Source organism: Solanum verrucosum, unplaced genomic scaffold (assembly GCF_900185275.1).
Source record: "Solanum verrucosum unplaced genomic scaffold, falcon-dt-bn FXZP01000189.1, whole genome shotgun sequence".
NCBI lineage: Eukaryota > Viridiplantae > Streptophyta > Magnoliopsida > Solanales > Solanaceae > Solanum > Solanum verrucosum.
Genome location: NW_026020814.1, coordinates 1,059,203 through 1,078,401, shown reverse-complemented (window position 1 = coordinate 1,078,401; position 19,199 = coordinate 1,059,203). Strand labels below are relative to the sequence as shown.

The 19,199-nt window shown below is 35.8% G+C and overlaps 2 protein-coding genes across 2 annotated transcripts in view; one reads left to right on the top strand and one right to left on the bottom strand.

The window, feature by feature from the left end:
* LOC125813291 (heavy metal-associated isoprenylated plant protein 39) overlaps window positions 1-19,199 on the bottom strand; it is a 246,590-nt gene that overhangs the window by 55,962 nt on the left and 171,429 nt on the right. The window lies entirely within an intron of this gene.
* On the top strand, window positions 14,311-19,156 carry LOC125813275 (uncharacterized). The gene is made up of 6 exons (XM_049492770.1): window positions 14,311-14,409; window positions 16,883-17,484; window positions 17,577-17,769; window positions 18,161-18,225; window positions 18,342-18,552; window positions 18,642-19,156. Exons 1-6 carry the CDS (start codon window positions 14,311-14,313, stop codon window positions 19,011-19,013), a joined length of 1,542 nt encoding a protein of 513 aa, XP_049348727.1. The 3' UTR covers window positions 19,014-19,156.

Below are 19,199 nucleotides of genomic sequence, written 5' to 3'. Positions count from 1 at the left end.
TCACATGTACGGTTCTTTTATGCCAGTAACCTTCCTTGGCTTTATTTGATCCAAGCTCTACTTTTTTGTGTGTTTCTGTTTACTATGCCTTTCGCTTGAGTATGAGTTCTGAGCCTCTGGTAGCGCCATTGTCGACCCCTGTTGGTGAGTCTTTAGTAGTTGATTAGATATTTCGATCTTGTTTAGTTACTATCCATGAGTGTGACACCCGTGCTGACCTTATATTGCTTGACATGGTTGATTTTAACGTGATTCTATGCATGGACTGGCTATCCCCTTATCACGCTATTTTAGATTGCTTCTCTAAGACCGTTACCTTAGTCATTCTTGGTATTCGTCTGATGGTGTGGTAGGGATCTCATAGTAGCACACCAGTTGGGGTTATCTCTTTTATTCGGGCTAGAAGGCTAGTGGCTAGTAGATGTTTGTCATATTTGGGCTATGTGTGTGATGTGAGTAGGGAGTTCCTCTGGTTGAGTCAGTTCCTGTTGTTCGTGACTTCTTAGATGTGTTTTTTACTGACGTATCTGGCCTACCCCAGAGCGTGCTATTGATTTTCTAATTAAGCTTGAGTTGGGTACCCTACCTATTTCTCTTCCGCCATATCAGATGGCTCCTACAGAGCTCAAAGAGCTCAGTGTTCAGCTTCAAGATCTCTTGGGTAAGGGATTCATCAAACCTAGTGTATCGCGTATGTGCATTGACTATAGGCAGCTGAATAAGGTGACGGTGAAGAATCGATATCTTCTGCCTAGGATTGATGACTTATTTGACCAACTACATGGAGCTTCAGTTTTCTCTAAGATTGATTTGAGGTCCGGTTACTATCAACTGAGGATTAGGGCAGCGTACATCCCTAAGACTGCATTTAGGACCCGTTATGGCCATTATAAGTTCTTGGTGATGTCCTTTGGGTTGACTAATGCCCCTGCTGCCTTTATGGACTTGATGATGAACATTTTCAGGCCTTATCTTGATTCATTCGTCATAGTCTTCATTGATGACATTTTGATATACTCGCGGAGTAGGGATGATCATGAGCGACATTTGAGAGTTATGCTCCAAACTTTGAGAGATCAACGACTTTATGCCATGTTTTTGAAGTGTAGATTTTGGTTAGACTCTGTAGCGTTCTTGGGGTACGTTACTTCCAAGGAGGGCATGATGGTAGCTCCGGCGAAGATTGACGCTATTCGTGAATGGGCTAGGCCCACCTCAGTTACTGAGATTCAGAGTTTCATCGAACTAGCAGGCTACTATAGACGGTTTGTGGAGGATTTCTCTATCTTGGCTGTACCTCTGACCCACTTGACTCGTGTTTATGTTCCATTTGTTTGGCCAGAGGAGTGTGAGGTGGACTTTTTGAGGCTCAAGGAGTTATTGACCACTACTCCTATATTGACTCTTTCAGTTGAGGGCAAGAGATTCATGGTTATTGTGACGCATCTGGCGTTGGTTTGGGGTGCGTATTGATGCAGAAGGACCGAATTATTGCTTATGCGTTGAGGCAACTTAAGTTGCATGAGCGCAACTACCCCACCCATGTCTTAGAGTTGGCAACGGTAGTTTTCGCGCTTAAGATTTGAAGGCACTACCTGTATGGAGTTTGATGTGAGATCTATACCAATCATAGAGTCTTCAGTACATTATGAGCCAGAGGGACCTTAATTCGAGGCAGCATCGTTGGATTGAGCTCTTGAAGGACTACGACCTCTCTATTCTCTATCATCCAGGCAAGCCGAATGTGGTAGCGAACGCCTTGAGCCGAAAGGTTGTGAGTATGGGTAGTCTATCATTCTTATCTGTTGAGGAGCGACTCTTGGCTTTGGACATTCAATTCTTAGCTAATAGCATGAGTTGATTGGATACTTCAGATTCTAGACGCGTCTTGGTATGAGAGTTCAGTCTTTTTTGGATGATAGGATCTATGGTTGCCAATTTAAGGATGCTGCCTTTGTGGCCCCTAAAGATCGAGTGTTAGCAGGTGATGGTGATTTAGATCCTGATGAAGAGTTGAGATTCGACAGCTGTATCTGTTTTCCAAGAGTTGGGGATTTGGTACGGTTGATACTTTGTGAGGCCCATGAGTCTAGATACTCTATCCATCCGAGCACTACGAAAATGTATCGTGATTTTAGGCAGCATTACTGGTGGAGTGTCATGAGGAAATATATTGTTGACTTTATTTCCCGTTGCTTGTGCTGCCAGCAAGTAAAGGCCGAACATTTGAGGCCTGGTGGTGAGTTTCAGAGATTACCCATTCGAAAGTGGAAGTGGGATCGCATTACTATGGATTTTGTGGCTGGGCTACCTCGGATTTCTAGAGGTGTTGATAGCATTTGGGTCATCGTTGATGGATTGACCACGTCAGCACATTTCATTTATGTTCAGTCTTCATTTAGCGCTGAGAGGTTAACACATATCTACATTTGGGAGGTGGTTCGACTTCATAGGGTTCCAGTTTCTATTATATCAAATCGGGGTTCTCAGTTCAGATCTAGCTTTTGGAGGACCTTTCCGGATGAGTTGGGCACCCGGGTTGACCTTAGCACAGTTTTCCACCCGCAGACTGATGTCCAGTCGGAGCGTACTATTCAGGTCCTTGAGGACATGTTGCGGGCTTATGTTTTGGAGTTTGGTGGTCATTGGTACCAGTTCTTACCTTTGGCGGAGTTTGAATATGACAATATCTACCATTCAGATGGCCCAATTCGAGGCCTTGTATGGTAGGCATTGTCGCACTCCGGTGGGTTGGTTTGAGTCTACAGAGCCTAGGCCACGGGGTACGGATTTGATTCATGATGATTTGGACCAGGTGATAATGATTCAGGATAGACTCAGGACGGCTCAGAGTAAGCACCAGAGTTATGCGGATCAGAGGCGTCGACCTTTGAGATTCTCTGTTAGTGATCGGGTATTCCTTCGTGTGTCGCCCATGAAGGGCCTGATGAGGTTTGGGAGACGGGGTAAGGTTAGCCTCAGGTACATTGGGCCTTTTGAGATACTCTGGACAGTTGGGGATGTTGCTTATGAGTTGGCCCTACCCCCAACATTTTCAGCCGTCCACCCGGTTTTTCATGTCTCAATGTTGCGCCGGTATGTTCTTGATGAGTCCCATTTGCTCCAGTATGATGAAGTGGAGTTAAATGACAGTTTGACATTTGTAGAAGAGCCAGTTGTCATTCTAGTTAGAGATGTGAGGAGATGGCGCTCGAGAACCATTTCTGTTGTTAAGGTCTGTTGGAGGCATCGTCCAATCAAGGAGGCTACGTGAGAGACCGAACAGGAGATGCGAGAGCAGTTTCCTTGCTTGTTTGAGTCTTCAAGTACTTCTTGACCCTTAGTTTCGCAGTCGAAAGTCCTTTTTAGTAGTGGATGTTGTAATGACCCCCATTTTCTGTGGTTATCCTTTTGTGTGTCATTTAGAGCGTTCCTGAAGCGGCCCCAAGTCATTTATGGCTTGCTGGGACTGACAGTTTGATTACCTGGTCGTTTGCTTGGTTATTGTGCGAGTTTTAGTGTTTTTGGAGCTTATGAACCTTGAACGATCCTTTTCAATCAAAAGTTCAAGAAGATGACATTTAAATCCAATTTTGACGATTCCATCAACTCTGAATGGGTCATTTTAGGCTAGTAGCAAGGTCGACATGGCTCTCGAGGTTTTCAATGTGGGTCGGTGCGTTTAGTCATTTTAACTTTAAGTTTAAGCCTAAGTTTGACTTTAGTCAACATTCTGAGTAAATGCGCTCGAATGAGAATTCCGTCAATATGGTTAGCTCCAGAATGTGTAGATTGGTCTAAATTGACCCTTCTTTTATGTCACGCAGATTCTGAGCTTTTTTCGAGCCATTAGTGGTTTTTGAGTTAAAATGGCGATTGGGTGTGGGATCTACTTTTTGTTAAGATGACCTCGTATGGAAATTTTGATTGCTCCATTGTGTCCTAAATATCAAATTTTGCATGGTCACATATCTCATTTGCGTGTACGGGGTTCCGAACGAGTTCAGAACTCCCCATCGAAGTTTTTAAGTTATTGAAAAATGTTAAAAATCTGGTGTATTTATGCAAAAATATCAACACTTGTTCAAAAACTTTAAAGGGTCCTAACTCCCTCATTTCTCAGCCAAATAAGACGATTCAAAGTGCGGGAGCATCGTCTTTTTGGTGGCTTCATTGTAGAGTGTTCGAAAGTTGTCGGGTCCGCATCGTTCAAAGTAAATTTCGTAATAATTTTGACTATTTAACCATTTTTTGAGTTTTTTTTAGCCTTCTTATTTTGGTCATATCTCACTCATTTTAGGTCGGTTTTGGGTGATTCAAAGTCTCACGTGTTGAGAATTATCTAGGCTACACTGTGGAGTATTCAAAGAGTGTTAAACACCCTTCGATTCTTGTAAATTTTGAGTTTAGCCTACTGCATGTTTTTTTTTTAAATTGATTAAAGTGTGGCTTTTATTGCATGTTGGATTTTGCTGCGTTTTGATCCCTGAATTGTGTTCCATTTTGGAATACAAGTTCGGGATACTATTTTGGGTCTCTTGGTGGAGTCAAATGTGCACTGTTTGGTGTGGGTCCCACGATTCTCATTTTGAATTCAAAATTGTCCCGTCTCCGTTTGTTGTGATTTTGGTATCTTAATGATCGTACTAACATTTTGATACTATATTAGATAGAGTGACATCATTCAAGGACGTTCGAGAAGGAAAAGCTCCAACAAAGTGATTTGGAGCGAGCGCGATTGGCCTTAAAGTAGGCTACAACTTCCTTTCTATTAGATTGAGCTTAATTGTGTAAAAACATGTGGATTGGTGTGAATTTGGGGTGGGCACCAGCTTCTTACTTTATTTTGATTAGATACCTTGTGCTAGGATTGATTGACCATATTTCGGGCGTAGTACATGTTAGTCGGGTCAGTAGAATCACATGTTTTTGTGTTAAATGCTATTGTATGCTTGTATGATGTTTGTTACATGCTTTGTTCATTATCAACTGTAAGCATGATGTCCTTAGGCTAGCGTTACCTTAGACTTATGACTTATGTGGGCTGGATAGCCTTGACTTTCTGTCGACGTCGTTCAGATGACTTAGCTCCTTGTAGACTGGAGTAGTAGACTTGAGTCTGATAGTTTGAGCCTTATATTAGGTGTTATCGCTGCTTGTTGCACTTTTGTATCTTCTCCATCTAATTCTATTATTCCAATGCGTTCTCGAAAGTTCGGTGCATCAATAGAGGCGTGGGATTGAGATAGTATAGGCTTGAAGCCTTTTCTGTGATTTCTTAGGGTGGACGGCGTTCCACTGTGGCTGTTGCTGGATTAGATCCTATTGGAGATACCATCACCCCCGGGGTTGTTCTTTCTAGCTGGGTTAGGAGCGTATCGTTGGCTGGGTGGACTCGGTGATTTCGGTGATCACCCCTGACCTCTCTTTCTTGATGGGTTGGGGGCGTGCTGCTGGCTGGGTGTCCTGGGGTCGCTCTTTCTAGCTGGGCTGGGAGCTGACTGCATGATAAGACGACTCGCGATATCTACCTCACCCTAGGGTCCCTCTTTCTGGCTAGCCTGGGAGTGGACTGTATGGTTGGGTGTCCCTAGGGTTACTCTTTCTAGCTGAGCTGGGAGTGCACTGCTGGCTGGGTGGAGTCTGATGGATTATCTTGATTACTTTGGGCTAGGAGCGCGATTTTCTTCTTTCTCAGTAGACTTAACTAATCTGTGTATCTGTCGAGCTTATGGGGGTTCGTTCAGGTTTTATTTAAGCTTGCGCACTAATGTACATTCTAGGCTTACGGGTTCCAGTTAGGTTTAGTTTAGTTTTACTTAGTTTACTATTGGTATGCTCGTGTGCTTTCTTTTCATATCCACTTTGACCTCTCTATGTTTAGATTCTATCATTTCTTATTGTTTTGACCCCTTTTTGCTTAATCGGCCTTTGATACCTACTGGGTACCTGTTGTTTTGGTACTCATGCTACACTCTGCATCTATTTCGTGATACAGGTCCCAGTATCAGTTACCAGCGGTGATTAGTTCCAGCCTTCTTTTGCAGCTGTGATTCAGAGACGAGGGTGAGTACTTGGCGTTTGGGGTTTGTCATGTCCCATTCTTTTGTTTTATCTAGTCTTGTTGATTTTGAGACACGCTTTATTGTGGTTCACTTTTGGGACTTGTACTCTTTATTAGATAGCTCTATACTATTGACTTCCAAGTTCTGAGAGGGATTTCTGTATATATTTATTTTGGTTTGCTTCCGCCTTGTTGTCCTTGTTTAGATTATTGTTTTCTGCCCTTACACTCATTACTTGATGTTCTGGGTTACGAGTTGGCTTACCTACTAGTGGGTATAGTAGGTGCCATCATGACTCGAGAAATCGGTTCATGACACACATATCACAGTAGATATAGAGAGGAAAAAGAAAGTGGCAGGCAATAGTTGTCTTGTTGTTGACATCGACAATGGTGGTCTAGATCTGGGGCATTAATGATGGTGGATTTAAGAGTTGTTCACTTATTTGTGAGAATTTTATACGATGGTGAAATAAGATTTATTTTTTAGAGTGAGTGTTGTGTTTGAGTTTAGAGATTTCAAATTTTAGTTGGGTTGGGTTAGGTTGGACTTGGTCAATATAACTTTGGCCTAATTAATAATGGGTTGTACAGTTGTGGACTGTGGTGGCCTAGAAATTGGAATACAAATTATAATGTATTGAAAATTTTGGGTTTTCGATTAACCGAAATATAATATTTTAAAAACCGAAAACTGATTGAATAATTGTAATTTTAAAATTTGAAACCGAAATCGACCGAACAAATCCAAAAATCGAGATCAAAATTTAAAAAAATTGGTTTAGTCGGTTTTTTCGGTTTGTTACGAGCTACTCTCTGTTTAAAAAATAATGATATATTTTTCATTTTAAAAGAATGATTTTTTTTTTGTAATATTTTAATTTCAACTTTTCACATGGCATATTTAAGGCCACAAAATTAAAAAGCAATTTTATGAAATTTTTTACTATGGATAGGCACACCAACACAGAACAACTGCAAATTGACTCAGAGTTTGTGATGTGAATTGAACTCTGATTTCTCCCCATCATTAATGTAACACCCCAAAAATTTCTAAGTTAAGACCCGAACTATCCTTCATTTACTTGTAGGGTCATATCGGGTGATTCTTAAATTGTCCAAATGTGTAAAGGTAAATTCTTTAGTGTGTGAATGATTTTGAATATCAATTAAGGTGACTAGGAACTCCTAGCACAAAGAGTTGAAAGTATCCTTACCGATTAAGTTTTGCTTCAAGATTCTCTTTATGTCAATTTCAAATGATCATATATTTTTAGAATATAAAGAGTAACGTGGCCCATAACCTATCAAATTAAAGGTATTTGAATCTTCTTTCCAATGCCACTGATTTTATAACAATACGAGTTTTGAGTAAAAAGTTAAGACTATTTTAGTAACCTGATACATCGCAATGACGAATTAGCCGACGAAAAAACATTAAAAAGGGCCTTTTTGTTTTTTTTACCTCTAAAAAACCCTAAACGGATTTCTTGACTAATTAAAAACCCAAAATAATCAGATTTTCATCTCTTAATACATCATTCTCTTTTCTCTCAAACCCTAAGGAAAAATCAAAGTAGAAGACTTCATTCAAGATTTATTCCATCTTTTTCAAGATTTTTCTTCAAGGTAAGTCTTTCTCCAAGAATTCTATTCTTTCCAACTGCAATTCTTCCATACAATCATAAATCAATAATGAAATCAGAATTCTTGGTCATAGAGATTTCAAGAAACTAATTCAAGAATCTCAAAAAAGGTTTTATTGATTGTTCTCCTTCAAGCTAGGATTTCAAGGATTTTAATCAAGTTCTTCTTCAAGATTCTTCAAGAACTTTGTTCTTTTATGTAAGTAAGACTATCATAGTGTTGGACTAGTTCTTCCTCACACCCTACATTTACTTTCAAATCAGTACAAGATTATTCTTGAGATGAGTTAATTTTGAGTTATTGAGTTCATGATTCTTTTGAAATGCTATTCCTAATTATTGAATTGTTATATGTTATGTATTGAGATTTTGAGTTGATTCGTTCATGTCTATATTTCAACGTGAACCCTATGAATTGAGTATTCTTGAGATGAGTAGTATCGTTGAGTTATGAGTTTTTGAGGTTCTGATTGTTGAGTTCTTCTATATTGTTATTGAGATCCTTGAGTTGAGTCGCTTATGTCCATAATTCTGAATGAACTCTGTGAATTATGTATTCTTGAGATGAGTAGTATCATTGAGTTCTGAGTACTAAGTTTTCATATTGCTATTAAAATTTCTGAGTTGAGTCGTTCCTGTCCATAATTCCGCATGAACCCTATAAATTGAGTTATAAATCTTAGAGAAATTTTTTAAAGCCAACATTTGATTTTTGAACTAAATTTTTGAAGAAGTAAAGATGAGTTTTGAGAAAGAGTTTCTAAAACATGATTAGTATGACAATCGAGTATGTCATCAATGTTTAAGCAGTATGGTATCTAGATATACCATTAATATTTATGCAGTATGACTTTTCGAGTCATCAATGATCATATCACGATATGATTTTGATATATTTTTTAGAAAGGGTTTTCAAGTATGAATTGAGTAAGAGTATACGAGAACTAAGTATTCCCAAAGGTATCATTTTTTTACATTGATAAAAGAGAAACTTTGATTTCTAAATGAATTATGAGTTCAAAGAAACTCCAAGAGCAATTACCTCTTTTAAAAGGATAGTTTGAGCAATTACCGCAAACCAGAGAAAGAGTATGTTTTTAAACATTGAGCATGAGTATATATTATTGGGAGTAGTATTGAGGATCGATATGGGGATGAGTTTAGACAACTCACATTCCTCATAAACCATGTATGCCTACATGGTACATGATCATACTTTTTAGATGAATCCTAAGTGCCTTCGGACAGAGCTTAGTTGATCCACTTAGTTGAGGTGTTCTATACCCCGACAAGGTATAGGACAGTTCTGACAGCGTGGGCGAGACGTTGTATCATCGTGTAGCTCATAGTGATGGTTTTTAGTTAGAGAATCTCCTAAATAGATTGAAAAGTATATTTTTATTATATCACTTAATATGTTGAGTTTAAAGATGAGTAAGTATTTTGTAAAGTTTTAATGATTTCACTCATTTATTTCTTTACATTCAGTTGAGTATATATATTTATATCTATTGCAGTCCTTTTATTCAGTTATTTGTTATTCAGCTATATTACATACTCGTACATTCAATGTACTGATGTCATTCGATCTGCATCTTTTAATGATGCAGATACAGGTTCTTAGGATCCTCAACAAGAGTCTGTTGAGATCACTTAATCTACTCATAAGCTTTAGAGTAAGACCTCCTTGCTTTCAGAGTACTCTAGTTTTATGAGTTGTTAGTAGTAGTTCTTTTGAGAAGTCGTGGGTCTTGTCCCAACATTCATTTTTGTATAGTAGAGGCTTCATAGATAGACAGTTTTGGAGAGTCTTTCAGTTTCAGATGTTTTATTTAAAACATATGTTCATACTTAGAATATTTAGAAAGTTTTGAGATTTAAAGAAACTGTTGATCTATCTTTTCTTTCAGTTTGATGCTTGAGTTAATCTTCCGCTTGTAGCCAACCATGATGAGGGTTCGCTTGGAGACCAACAATGGTTCTCAAGTGGTGGCCACGTCCAGGGTGTAGGCTCAAATCGTGACAATTAAGAATAAAAATAAAATTAATCATGTCACGCAAAAATGTGTTTTTCTATTGTGTAGTAACTTGTATATAACGTGACATTCTGTGAGTATCATGTCACGTAGGACACATGTGTCTACTTGTTCAACTTTATACAAGTTTAAGTATCTACATGTGCACATCCGACATTGGAGGGCATAAATATTAGTTGAGGTCAAGTTAAAGGGCACATTTATGTATCATGGGTAGGGACCGGGAGTTGGATCCTATGTAGGTTCGGAGTTGATTTTGGGTCGTAAATTGGATCGGGTCAATAAAGTCAGATCCTGAGTCAGGATAAAGTCAAGAGATATATCCCGGATCATGTTCAATATCAGTGTCGAGGTTCTGGGTTAGGGTTGGGAGTTTCTCAAGTTGGGGTTAGGAGTTTGGGTTTCAAATTGAGGTCGAGGTTGAGTCAAGGTAGGGAATAGGGTCTCGGGTTAGGGTCGGGATCCAGATCGGGAGTTGGGTCATGGGTTAAGAGTCAGGTATGCATCAGGAGTTGGGTCTTGGGTCAGGTGTAGGTTAGACTTGGGTTCTGGGTCAATAGTAGGGTCGAGGCTCGAGTCAAGGTCAAGAGTCTAGTCCGAGTCGGGGTGAAGTGTTGACTCCTAAGTCGGGGTCGGGAGTCGAGTGATAAGGTTGAAAAAGAGTTTTGAAAAATGTTTTCTTTACTTTTTAGGAAAGTCGTTTTTCTTAATTTAAAAAAATTAAGTTCATATAAGAAAATTGGAAAATACTTTCTAAAAATATTTTTCATCGTACCAAACACACCCTTTATAAAACTTAAAACTTTTTTTCTCTATTAGCTAGTGAACGTCATGCAAGAAAAGATTGTGTTATCTTAGTCTTAGATTAATTTAATTTTATTAGTTAGCTACACTATATTTGCGAAGGACATAAAACTATATATATATATATATATATTGCTAAAATCAACAGTTATTTATTTATTATTTATTTTATTTATTTTTCTAAAATCAACATTTAACTTGCAAAGATATATTCAATTAAAGATATTTAGATTAATTCTTAAACAACAAAGGGAAATTACTCACTTTTCAAAATAATTCAATGTCTTCATTTTAAAAAAAATTATTATTTACCCATAAATTACTTGTATTGTGTAACCTTAATATTTGATTTGACTTCTTTAATTTAGGGAAAGTACATTGAATTTCTTTTTCTAAGTTATTATTTCTCTATCAACTAAATGTTTTTGTTTCCCTATAAATACATTGCTAAGAATGACAATTAAAATCAATAATAACAATCACATATATAGTTAATTACTCTTGTGTTACCACAAAACTTGGAAAAGAAAATGGAGAAGGCAACATTCCTTAAGGTTTTCTTGATCTCCTTTTTGCTTATGTTGTTTGGTAAGCAATTTTCTTATCAATTTATGTGTCTACAATTTAAGCTATATGTATTGACCAGTAAAACTAATAATTTGTTTACCTTTTCAAATGTTAACTATCTGTTATAATTTTTTTTTGTATACATCACTGATTTTTTCAACAATGTGAATGTTGGTAGGACAAGGAAGCCATGCGAAAGGAGGATGCACTAAGGATGATGATTGTGTTAAGATTATGAGATGCATAGATGCAAGCCCCAAATGTGACGTGAATAAAAATAAGTGCTTCTGTCCAATTCCACCAAATTATGGAACAAAAAGGGTTCACAAGACTCACCAAAACTAATTTACATGTATGTTATTCATATGCAAAATTGAACCATGATTTATATATCTCCTTTTCATACATATATGGTTCAATAAATAAAGATCCTTTTTTTCATATTAATCATGTTGGAAAATGGTTTGGTTTGCTTTTTTGACTTGATGTTATATGCGCAGTGTATGTATCTTCAATTAATTCTTCGAGTCAATTAAGTTTAAGGATTTTAAGTAATTTCGAACTTTGAAGAACCCCTAAGTAATTGGTCGCAATAGTCAATTATAAGATCTGAATGGATTCATATTGATTTTTCAATAGTCAATTTCAATTAGTTTGCTGACAAGTTTAATTTTGTATAGATAACGTAAAAATAGGTGCCACATTTTATATAAAAATATAAAATACTACAACGTTATATTAAAAATAGAACAGAATATAAATAAACTACAAGTCATGTATATTACTATCACTCAGTTGGATGGACTTTCAGTTTTTGAAATTCAAATAACCTTATTAAAAATAATATTAAACACTTTTATATATATGGCACCAAGTGATAAATAAGAAACTCCACTCTCTTAGAAATAAAAATAAGTGCACATCAATAATTCCAAAAATCGCTCCTCAACTACTTCCTCCGTTTAAAAAAGAATGACCTTATTTCCTTTTTAGTCTGTTTAAAAAAGAATGACCCATTTTCCTTTTTTGGCAACACTTTAACTTCAACTTTCCAAGTGGCATGTTTAAGATCACAAGATTAAAGGGCATTTTAGTACATTTAGCATAACTCTAATTTAGAACCATAAGATTTGAAAGTTTTCTTTCTTTTCTTAAACTTCGTTCCAAGTCAAACTAGAACATTCTTTTTGAAACCGAGGGAGTACTATTCCCACCCATGCTCAGGGCCGGCTCTATGTATACAAAAATAAGGCATTGGCCTTAGGCCCCCAATTTTAGGGGGCCTCAATTTTTTAACAAGAATAAATTATGTGTTAATTTTTTAAAGAAAAACATTAATTATTTATGATAAAAAGTATATATTTAAAATTATTATTTTATTCTCTTCAACCCCATTCAAATAGAAGAAATCAAGAAAATATTGTTTTATTTTCTTACACTCTCTCTACTAATACTCACATTATTTTCTTTTTAACTCCTTTTATCCTCTCTTCTTTAAATTGTTGATAAGTTAGAGTAATATTCTGTCAAAAATATCAATTAATAGTTGAAAAGTGTTGAACAAATTGAATTGTAAATTCTTTTTCCATTTCTTCTTAGATTTTCAAGCATTACAACAACCATAGTAAAATGTGGGGTAACCAAATTATCAACTTCGTCAAAGCTATGGTTCTAACTCTTATATTTATTTGAAATTTGTCAACTTATTACTTGTAGAACTATGTTAACAATTCATATAATGATTGCCTGAGTAAAATAATATTTTTCAACGTTGAATTAATAGAATCTTATTTAAAACTAATAATTGAAAAAGAAATCGAATAAATCATTTATATATAAAGAAAATATTAGGTAATACTTTGCATTTAAAAATGTAAGAGAAATAATTTTTAAATAAATGCATGTGAAGTTTATTTAGATTTTAGGTCTCTAATTAAGATTTCGCTTTAGACCTCCGATTACGTTGAGCCGCCCCATGCTGCACCCTTAACAGAACAAATAAAGAAAACAGACCCCTCAATTTGAGGCATACTAATTATTAGTGCACACATTCATAATAATATGGTGCAATGGATAGTGTTGTTCTTTTCTTAATTAAAAATTTTAAGTTTGGACTTTGAGTGCGAATAAGTTTTTAATGAGAAGTGCGACTTTTTGTGCCACAAATTTGAATTAATCGGACTTCAATACAGATATCAGACCTTAAATAGAGGAAAAAAAAATATTTCTAGTGCACAATGTTTGGAACAAATTTAAACATATGAAAAATAAATAAACCACACAAATAAAATATGAAGAAACATGAATATTTTATTGATAATTATTGCGGGTACAATTCTGTTCCTCCATTAATTCTACTCTCCTAAGATTTATCCATGATTTGAGGGCCGTTAGCGGCGTATTTCTCGAACCAAGATGATTCATATTTGACCTCTATACAAATATTCCATGACTTTTGTAGACTATTCAAGACGTTTTTTCAAGGGAATATAGTACCCTTTATATAGATATGAACTAGAGTTTAAGATTTATCCTCCAAAAATTCTAATTGAAACTAAACACTTATTGTAGAGTCACAATTAGAATTGAACATGTTTTAGAGTCTAACAAAATTTTAATGTCTACGCACGAAGAATCCCTCTGACCACCGGGATATATATTCTTGCCAGTTGCCTCCTCCCTCAACTTCCTCACTATTCTTACATATATCTCTAAAAAACTTTTTCCAAAAAACCTCTGTTTCTATTAATTTCTCACTTAGTTTAGTTTTCCTCACCTGCATACAAAGTCTATTTAATTACTGCACAAACTTCACATTGTTCTGTTTCCACTTTGCACTTTTTGTTCCTATAAAATTATTCATCTCCTCCTCTTAATTCCTCTCCACAGTTGCCTCATTCATAATTACCGACTAGTCAGGGTACCAAAAGTCAAAATTAATTACATCACCCACTTATTCTCTCTTTTTATTAATAAGGCTATATATAGGGGTATTTATTTACCAAATTAAAATGCCGTTTTAGGTGGGATACTCTAAAAAGTCTTGTACCTCTATCTAAAAATAAAAGTAAAAGTTTGGTGTATATTGACAATTGACATTTATTATAGAGGAAAAAATTGTCACCTATAATTTCAAGGTATATTGGCGGTGCATGCAACAAATTAGTTGTATGTAAGTGTTTGATTAAAGAGAATGGCGACCAAGACATCTTCACTAACACTTTTCGTCTCTATTCTTCTCTTCATCGGAGCTATTTTCTCCACCCACTTCCTATACTCTCCATTCGACAATGTAAGTTTCTTTTTCATTCTTTTTAGTGTTATTACTTAGATACACTTCAAATTATTCATTTACTTATATAATTGAACTAAGATACATTCTCAATTTTACAACATCAGTGAAATACATCTTAAATTTTGATGTGTTTTCAATATTTTTCTAGGTTTTTTATTAAAATTTCATGCTCCTACAAGAGTTTGAGATTACTGTATTGCTATGTAATGTAATTGATCGGGAATGTATCTAAATTTAGTTAGTTAAGTAAAAAAGTATTTTTAAAATTGTTAATAATTTGAGCTAAATTTAGAATGTTTTGATACTTCTCTCAATTAATTAAGTTAAATGTGTGTGTGTTTTTTTTTTTCACCGACTTTAACAAACACCAGGAGAAACAAAAAAGAATGATGTTCTTACTTCTTTGTTTGTTTGTTTTTTTTTCGCTGTATTATTATTAGCTTGATACTGCATGCCAAATAAAATATTTAATTCATCAAGAAAGTAAGTCACTTATTCATATTATTATCTAAAAGTACAATCATATTACTATTAGGAGGGATTTGCAGTTTTTCTTAATTGTGATTTTAAGTGTTTTTGAGCATATTTTAACTGTAATCAAATACTCCCTTCGTTTTCTCATTTGGTGTGAGAATGGGAGGAGCTAGCTTGTGGTCAACGATTCATTCCAAAAAAATTGTTATTTATATATAATTGCAATAATATAGAATAAATATTGAATCGAATTTACTTTTTTTAGATTTTGAAATTCCTTAGATAAAATTATGATTCCACCACGAAACGTGGCATAATTTTTTTAAGAAGTGTCTGAATAATATTTCCTCTTTGTCTTAATAAATAAATTTAATTTTTTATTTTTATTTTATCATGAGATATTTATATAAATATTTTTAAATTATAAATTATAAAAAAAAGATTTCTAAATTTTGTGCTCTAAGGCCTAAGCACAATAGCGGCCGTACATTATTGAAGGTGCAATAAAAATTGTTGGGCGAATATGCGGCAGATTTGTAATTTTACCCATCTTTTACGCGCTTTTATTTTAAATTATTATTAAAACATTATTATATGAGAGAGGGACAATGAAACAATTTTGCTGTGAAAGTTACGCCAAGTGTCTGTTGTGTAAGTTTACGTGGCATTATTTTGTGCTAGCATTACGATTTCTCGTTTCTGTTACCCATGTTATACAAATGCACGTGTTCTACTTCAATTTTTTCTTCAACGATAATTTTTATTTACATAGAAAGTTTATAGGTAGTCGTGTCAAGTCTTTTTACGTATATTGTCATTGTTATAACTTCATCTTTCGATTTTAATTTCTTTGTCTTATTTTAACATGATATTTAAGAAAATAAAGTAGCTATTTAAATTTTGGGGTTTCAAATTAAAAATAGATCAAAATGTCTTTAATTTTTAGGTCTTAAATATGTCATATAGAATATTGGAATGAAAGAGTTGCTAAAAATGGAAAATAGACATTCTTTTTGAGGACAAACTAAGAAAGAAATAGGAAAAACAAATTGACACGGAGGGAATACGTATTATTTTGTTCTATGGTTCGACTATTGTATTATGTGTTGTTGTTATTGTTCTCTTATCCGTTCTCTTCTCAATATGGCTGTTTGACTACTATATTTTCCTTTTTATTATCTTTACTTAAGCCAAGTATCTATCGAAAACAATCTCTTTGCCTTCACAAAGCAGGTAAGGTCTCGAGTCTTTGTATTTTTGTAATCATGCATGATAAAGCAAAACAAGAACAAAGTTGGACTTAAGGAAACTCAATCCTAGTAGCAACTATGTAATTGGCCATACCACGGCCCAAACTTCTGTTTTTGCAGCATCAAACAATATGCTTGACATTACGTAATTTATAATATATCTATCCTTTTGATCAAAAAAAAAAAAGAACAAAGTTGGACTAATTACTTAATATGTTACATTTTGAAACTACTATAGTAACAAAAAAACTGAAGATTTATATGCCAATGTGAAACAACTTCAACTACTTTTTGATCATCTCGTTCCTTCACCCTTGTGATTATAGGACATTATTTGCTATGTAAACCATCCATGATCGGAGGCGGACCCACATTCATATTTGGGGTGCACATGCACCTGTCAACTTTGGGAAAAAATTATAAGTATATCTATCTTGAGAAATTGACAAAAACTAGAATATAACTAACTGTGCACCCATGAGGAGTATAGGAGTGCCCTTGTATCGCTTGTACAAGCCACAGAGGAACCACCCTAGGAACCTATGTCTCTATTGTTTTTATTTTAAGTTTATTGGTGTGCCCAAAGTCTTCAAATTCTGGGTTTGCCTATGTGCATGATTTTGCGTCCAGGACACCATATGTCAATATTGTTCAGTATTCATATATATCTTGTTCTTGTCTACATTGCGAACTAACTCATCATCTTGTTGAATCTACACTAATGGTTTATTCTTCCGCATTGACAGTCCACCACAGGATATTCTCCACGAAAGACAATATTAACCCCCGTAACACGCCACAATCGCCCTGATGCAACCCCAGCAGTCTCAAAACAGCCCCTGAAGAAACTGGAAATCCAACTTAATTGTACACTTGGGAATCTTACAAGAACTTGCCCTGCATCTTACTACCCGTTAAAGTTCACCGAACAAAATGAAGCCTCTACATCATCTCCTCTGCCACCTACATGTCCAGATTACTTCCGTTGGATCTACGATGACCTATGGCATTGGAGAGAAACAGGAATCACCAAAGAAATGGTGATGAGAGCCAAAAGGACAGCAGATTTTCGGTTGGTGATAGTGAATGGAAGAGCATATGTTGAAACCTATCATAAGGCATTTCAAAGTAGAGACACATTTACATTATGGGGCATTTTACAAATGTTACGTAGGTACCCTGGTAAAGTACCTGATTTGGACCTGATGTTCGACTGCGTTGACTGGCCAGTTCTTAAGACTGAATTCTATCGACACCCTAAGGCCCCTGCTCCTCCACCTCTGTTCCGATACTGCGGGAATGATAGCAGTTTGGATATTGTTTTTCCAGACTGGTCATTCTGGGGATGGTACGAACCTTAATTTTCTCGCATGCATATTGATTTGATAATCTTATAAGTTTTACTGAACCTTATCTTTTTGTTCCATTAACATTGGTTAGGCCAGAGATTAATATAAAGCCGTGGGAGACTTTGTCGAAGGACTTAAAGAAAGGGAATGAGAAGATGAAATGGACTGACAGGGAACCATATGCATACTGGAAAGGCAATCCTGCTGTTGCTGAAACCAGGAGGGATCTGCTCAAGTGCAATGTTTCAGAAAAGCAGGACTGGAATGCACGCGTATATGCTCAGGTATCTTGTTCTACGACATGTAATCATGCTTGTTGTCGCATGTCAGAAAATATGAATCCCTCATGACCTTATATGCTAGGAGTAGGAATATTACACATGATGGTTCATAATAGCTTCTACTATGATGTCAAATATGAAAAAGGTGAGAGGTGAGCTAGTCTCGACTTCAGTCAACTACTTCCGTCATATTTGGAGGTTGTGCCTTTGTGAGGAATTTCATACTAACTTATTGTCCTGAAATTTCCAAGTCCAGTGAATGTACGTATGTGGAACATGTCCGTCATGTTTACCGCAGATTCACTACTCTAGTGAGGCTAATTACATGACTAGGGATAGTAGGAAATGTAGAATGTAAGAGAAATTTAAGTGAGGAATCTATAAATATATGTAGGACTGGGTTCAAGAAGAGAAGCAAGGGTACAAGAAATCAGACTTAGCTAGTCAGTGCATCCACAGGTACGAAAAATAAAGTTGTTTCTCTTTATTTTTGGTTAACATGTCCGTGTTTGTTAACTATATCTTCCTAAACGTTGTCTGATTTTTCTCTTTTCTTCCTTATGCAATTATGTCAGGTACAAGATTTATGTAGAAGGATCTGCATGGTCCGTGAGTGAAAAATATATTCTAGCCTGTGATTCTGTTACGTTACTTATAAAACCCCAGTACTACGATTTTTACACCAGAGGTTTGATGCCTCTGCAACATTACTGGCCCGTAAAAGATAAAGACAAATGCCGATCAATCAAGCATGCTGTTGACTGGGGGAATACTCATGAACAAGAGGTAATCTATAATCTGAACCCCAACTCATCACGGTCTTCACCATCTTATTGGCATTGTCCGATAATTTACTTCTTTGGTGAATAACATAGGCACAGGCGATTGGTAAGGCAGCAAGCGATTTCATTCAAGAACAACTCAAAATGGATTATGTGTACGACTACATGTTCCATCTCTTGAGTGAGTATGCTAAGCTGTTGAAATACAAGCCCACTGTACCTCGAAAAGCAGTTGAACTTTGTTCAGAGGCAATGGCATGCCCAGCTGAAGGATTGACAAAGAAGTTCATGTTAGAATCTATGGTTGAAGGCCCCTCAGACGCGATACCTTGTAACATGCCACCTCCATTTGGCCCTGCAGGTCTTCACTCTATTCTTGATAGAAAAGAAAATTCAATAAAACAAGTTGACTCATGGGAACAGCAATATTGGAAGAACAAAAGCAAACTACAACGAAGATTTTAGTTTTTTTTTTTACATGTAGTAAGGTACATTTTTTCGTTAAGAGTTTGTTGTATAATCATCTAACATTATAATGGAGCACACGAACGATAAACCTTGGTGTTGGGATAACATATGTTAGGAGGAAAACAATTCAGGAAGGAAGTTTTTTCCTTTATATAGGTATTTGTAATAATATATTCATTTGAA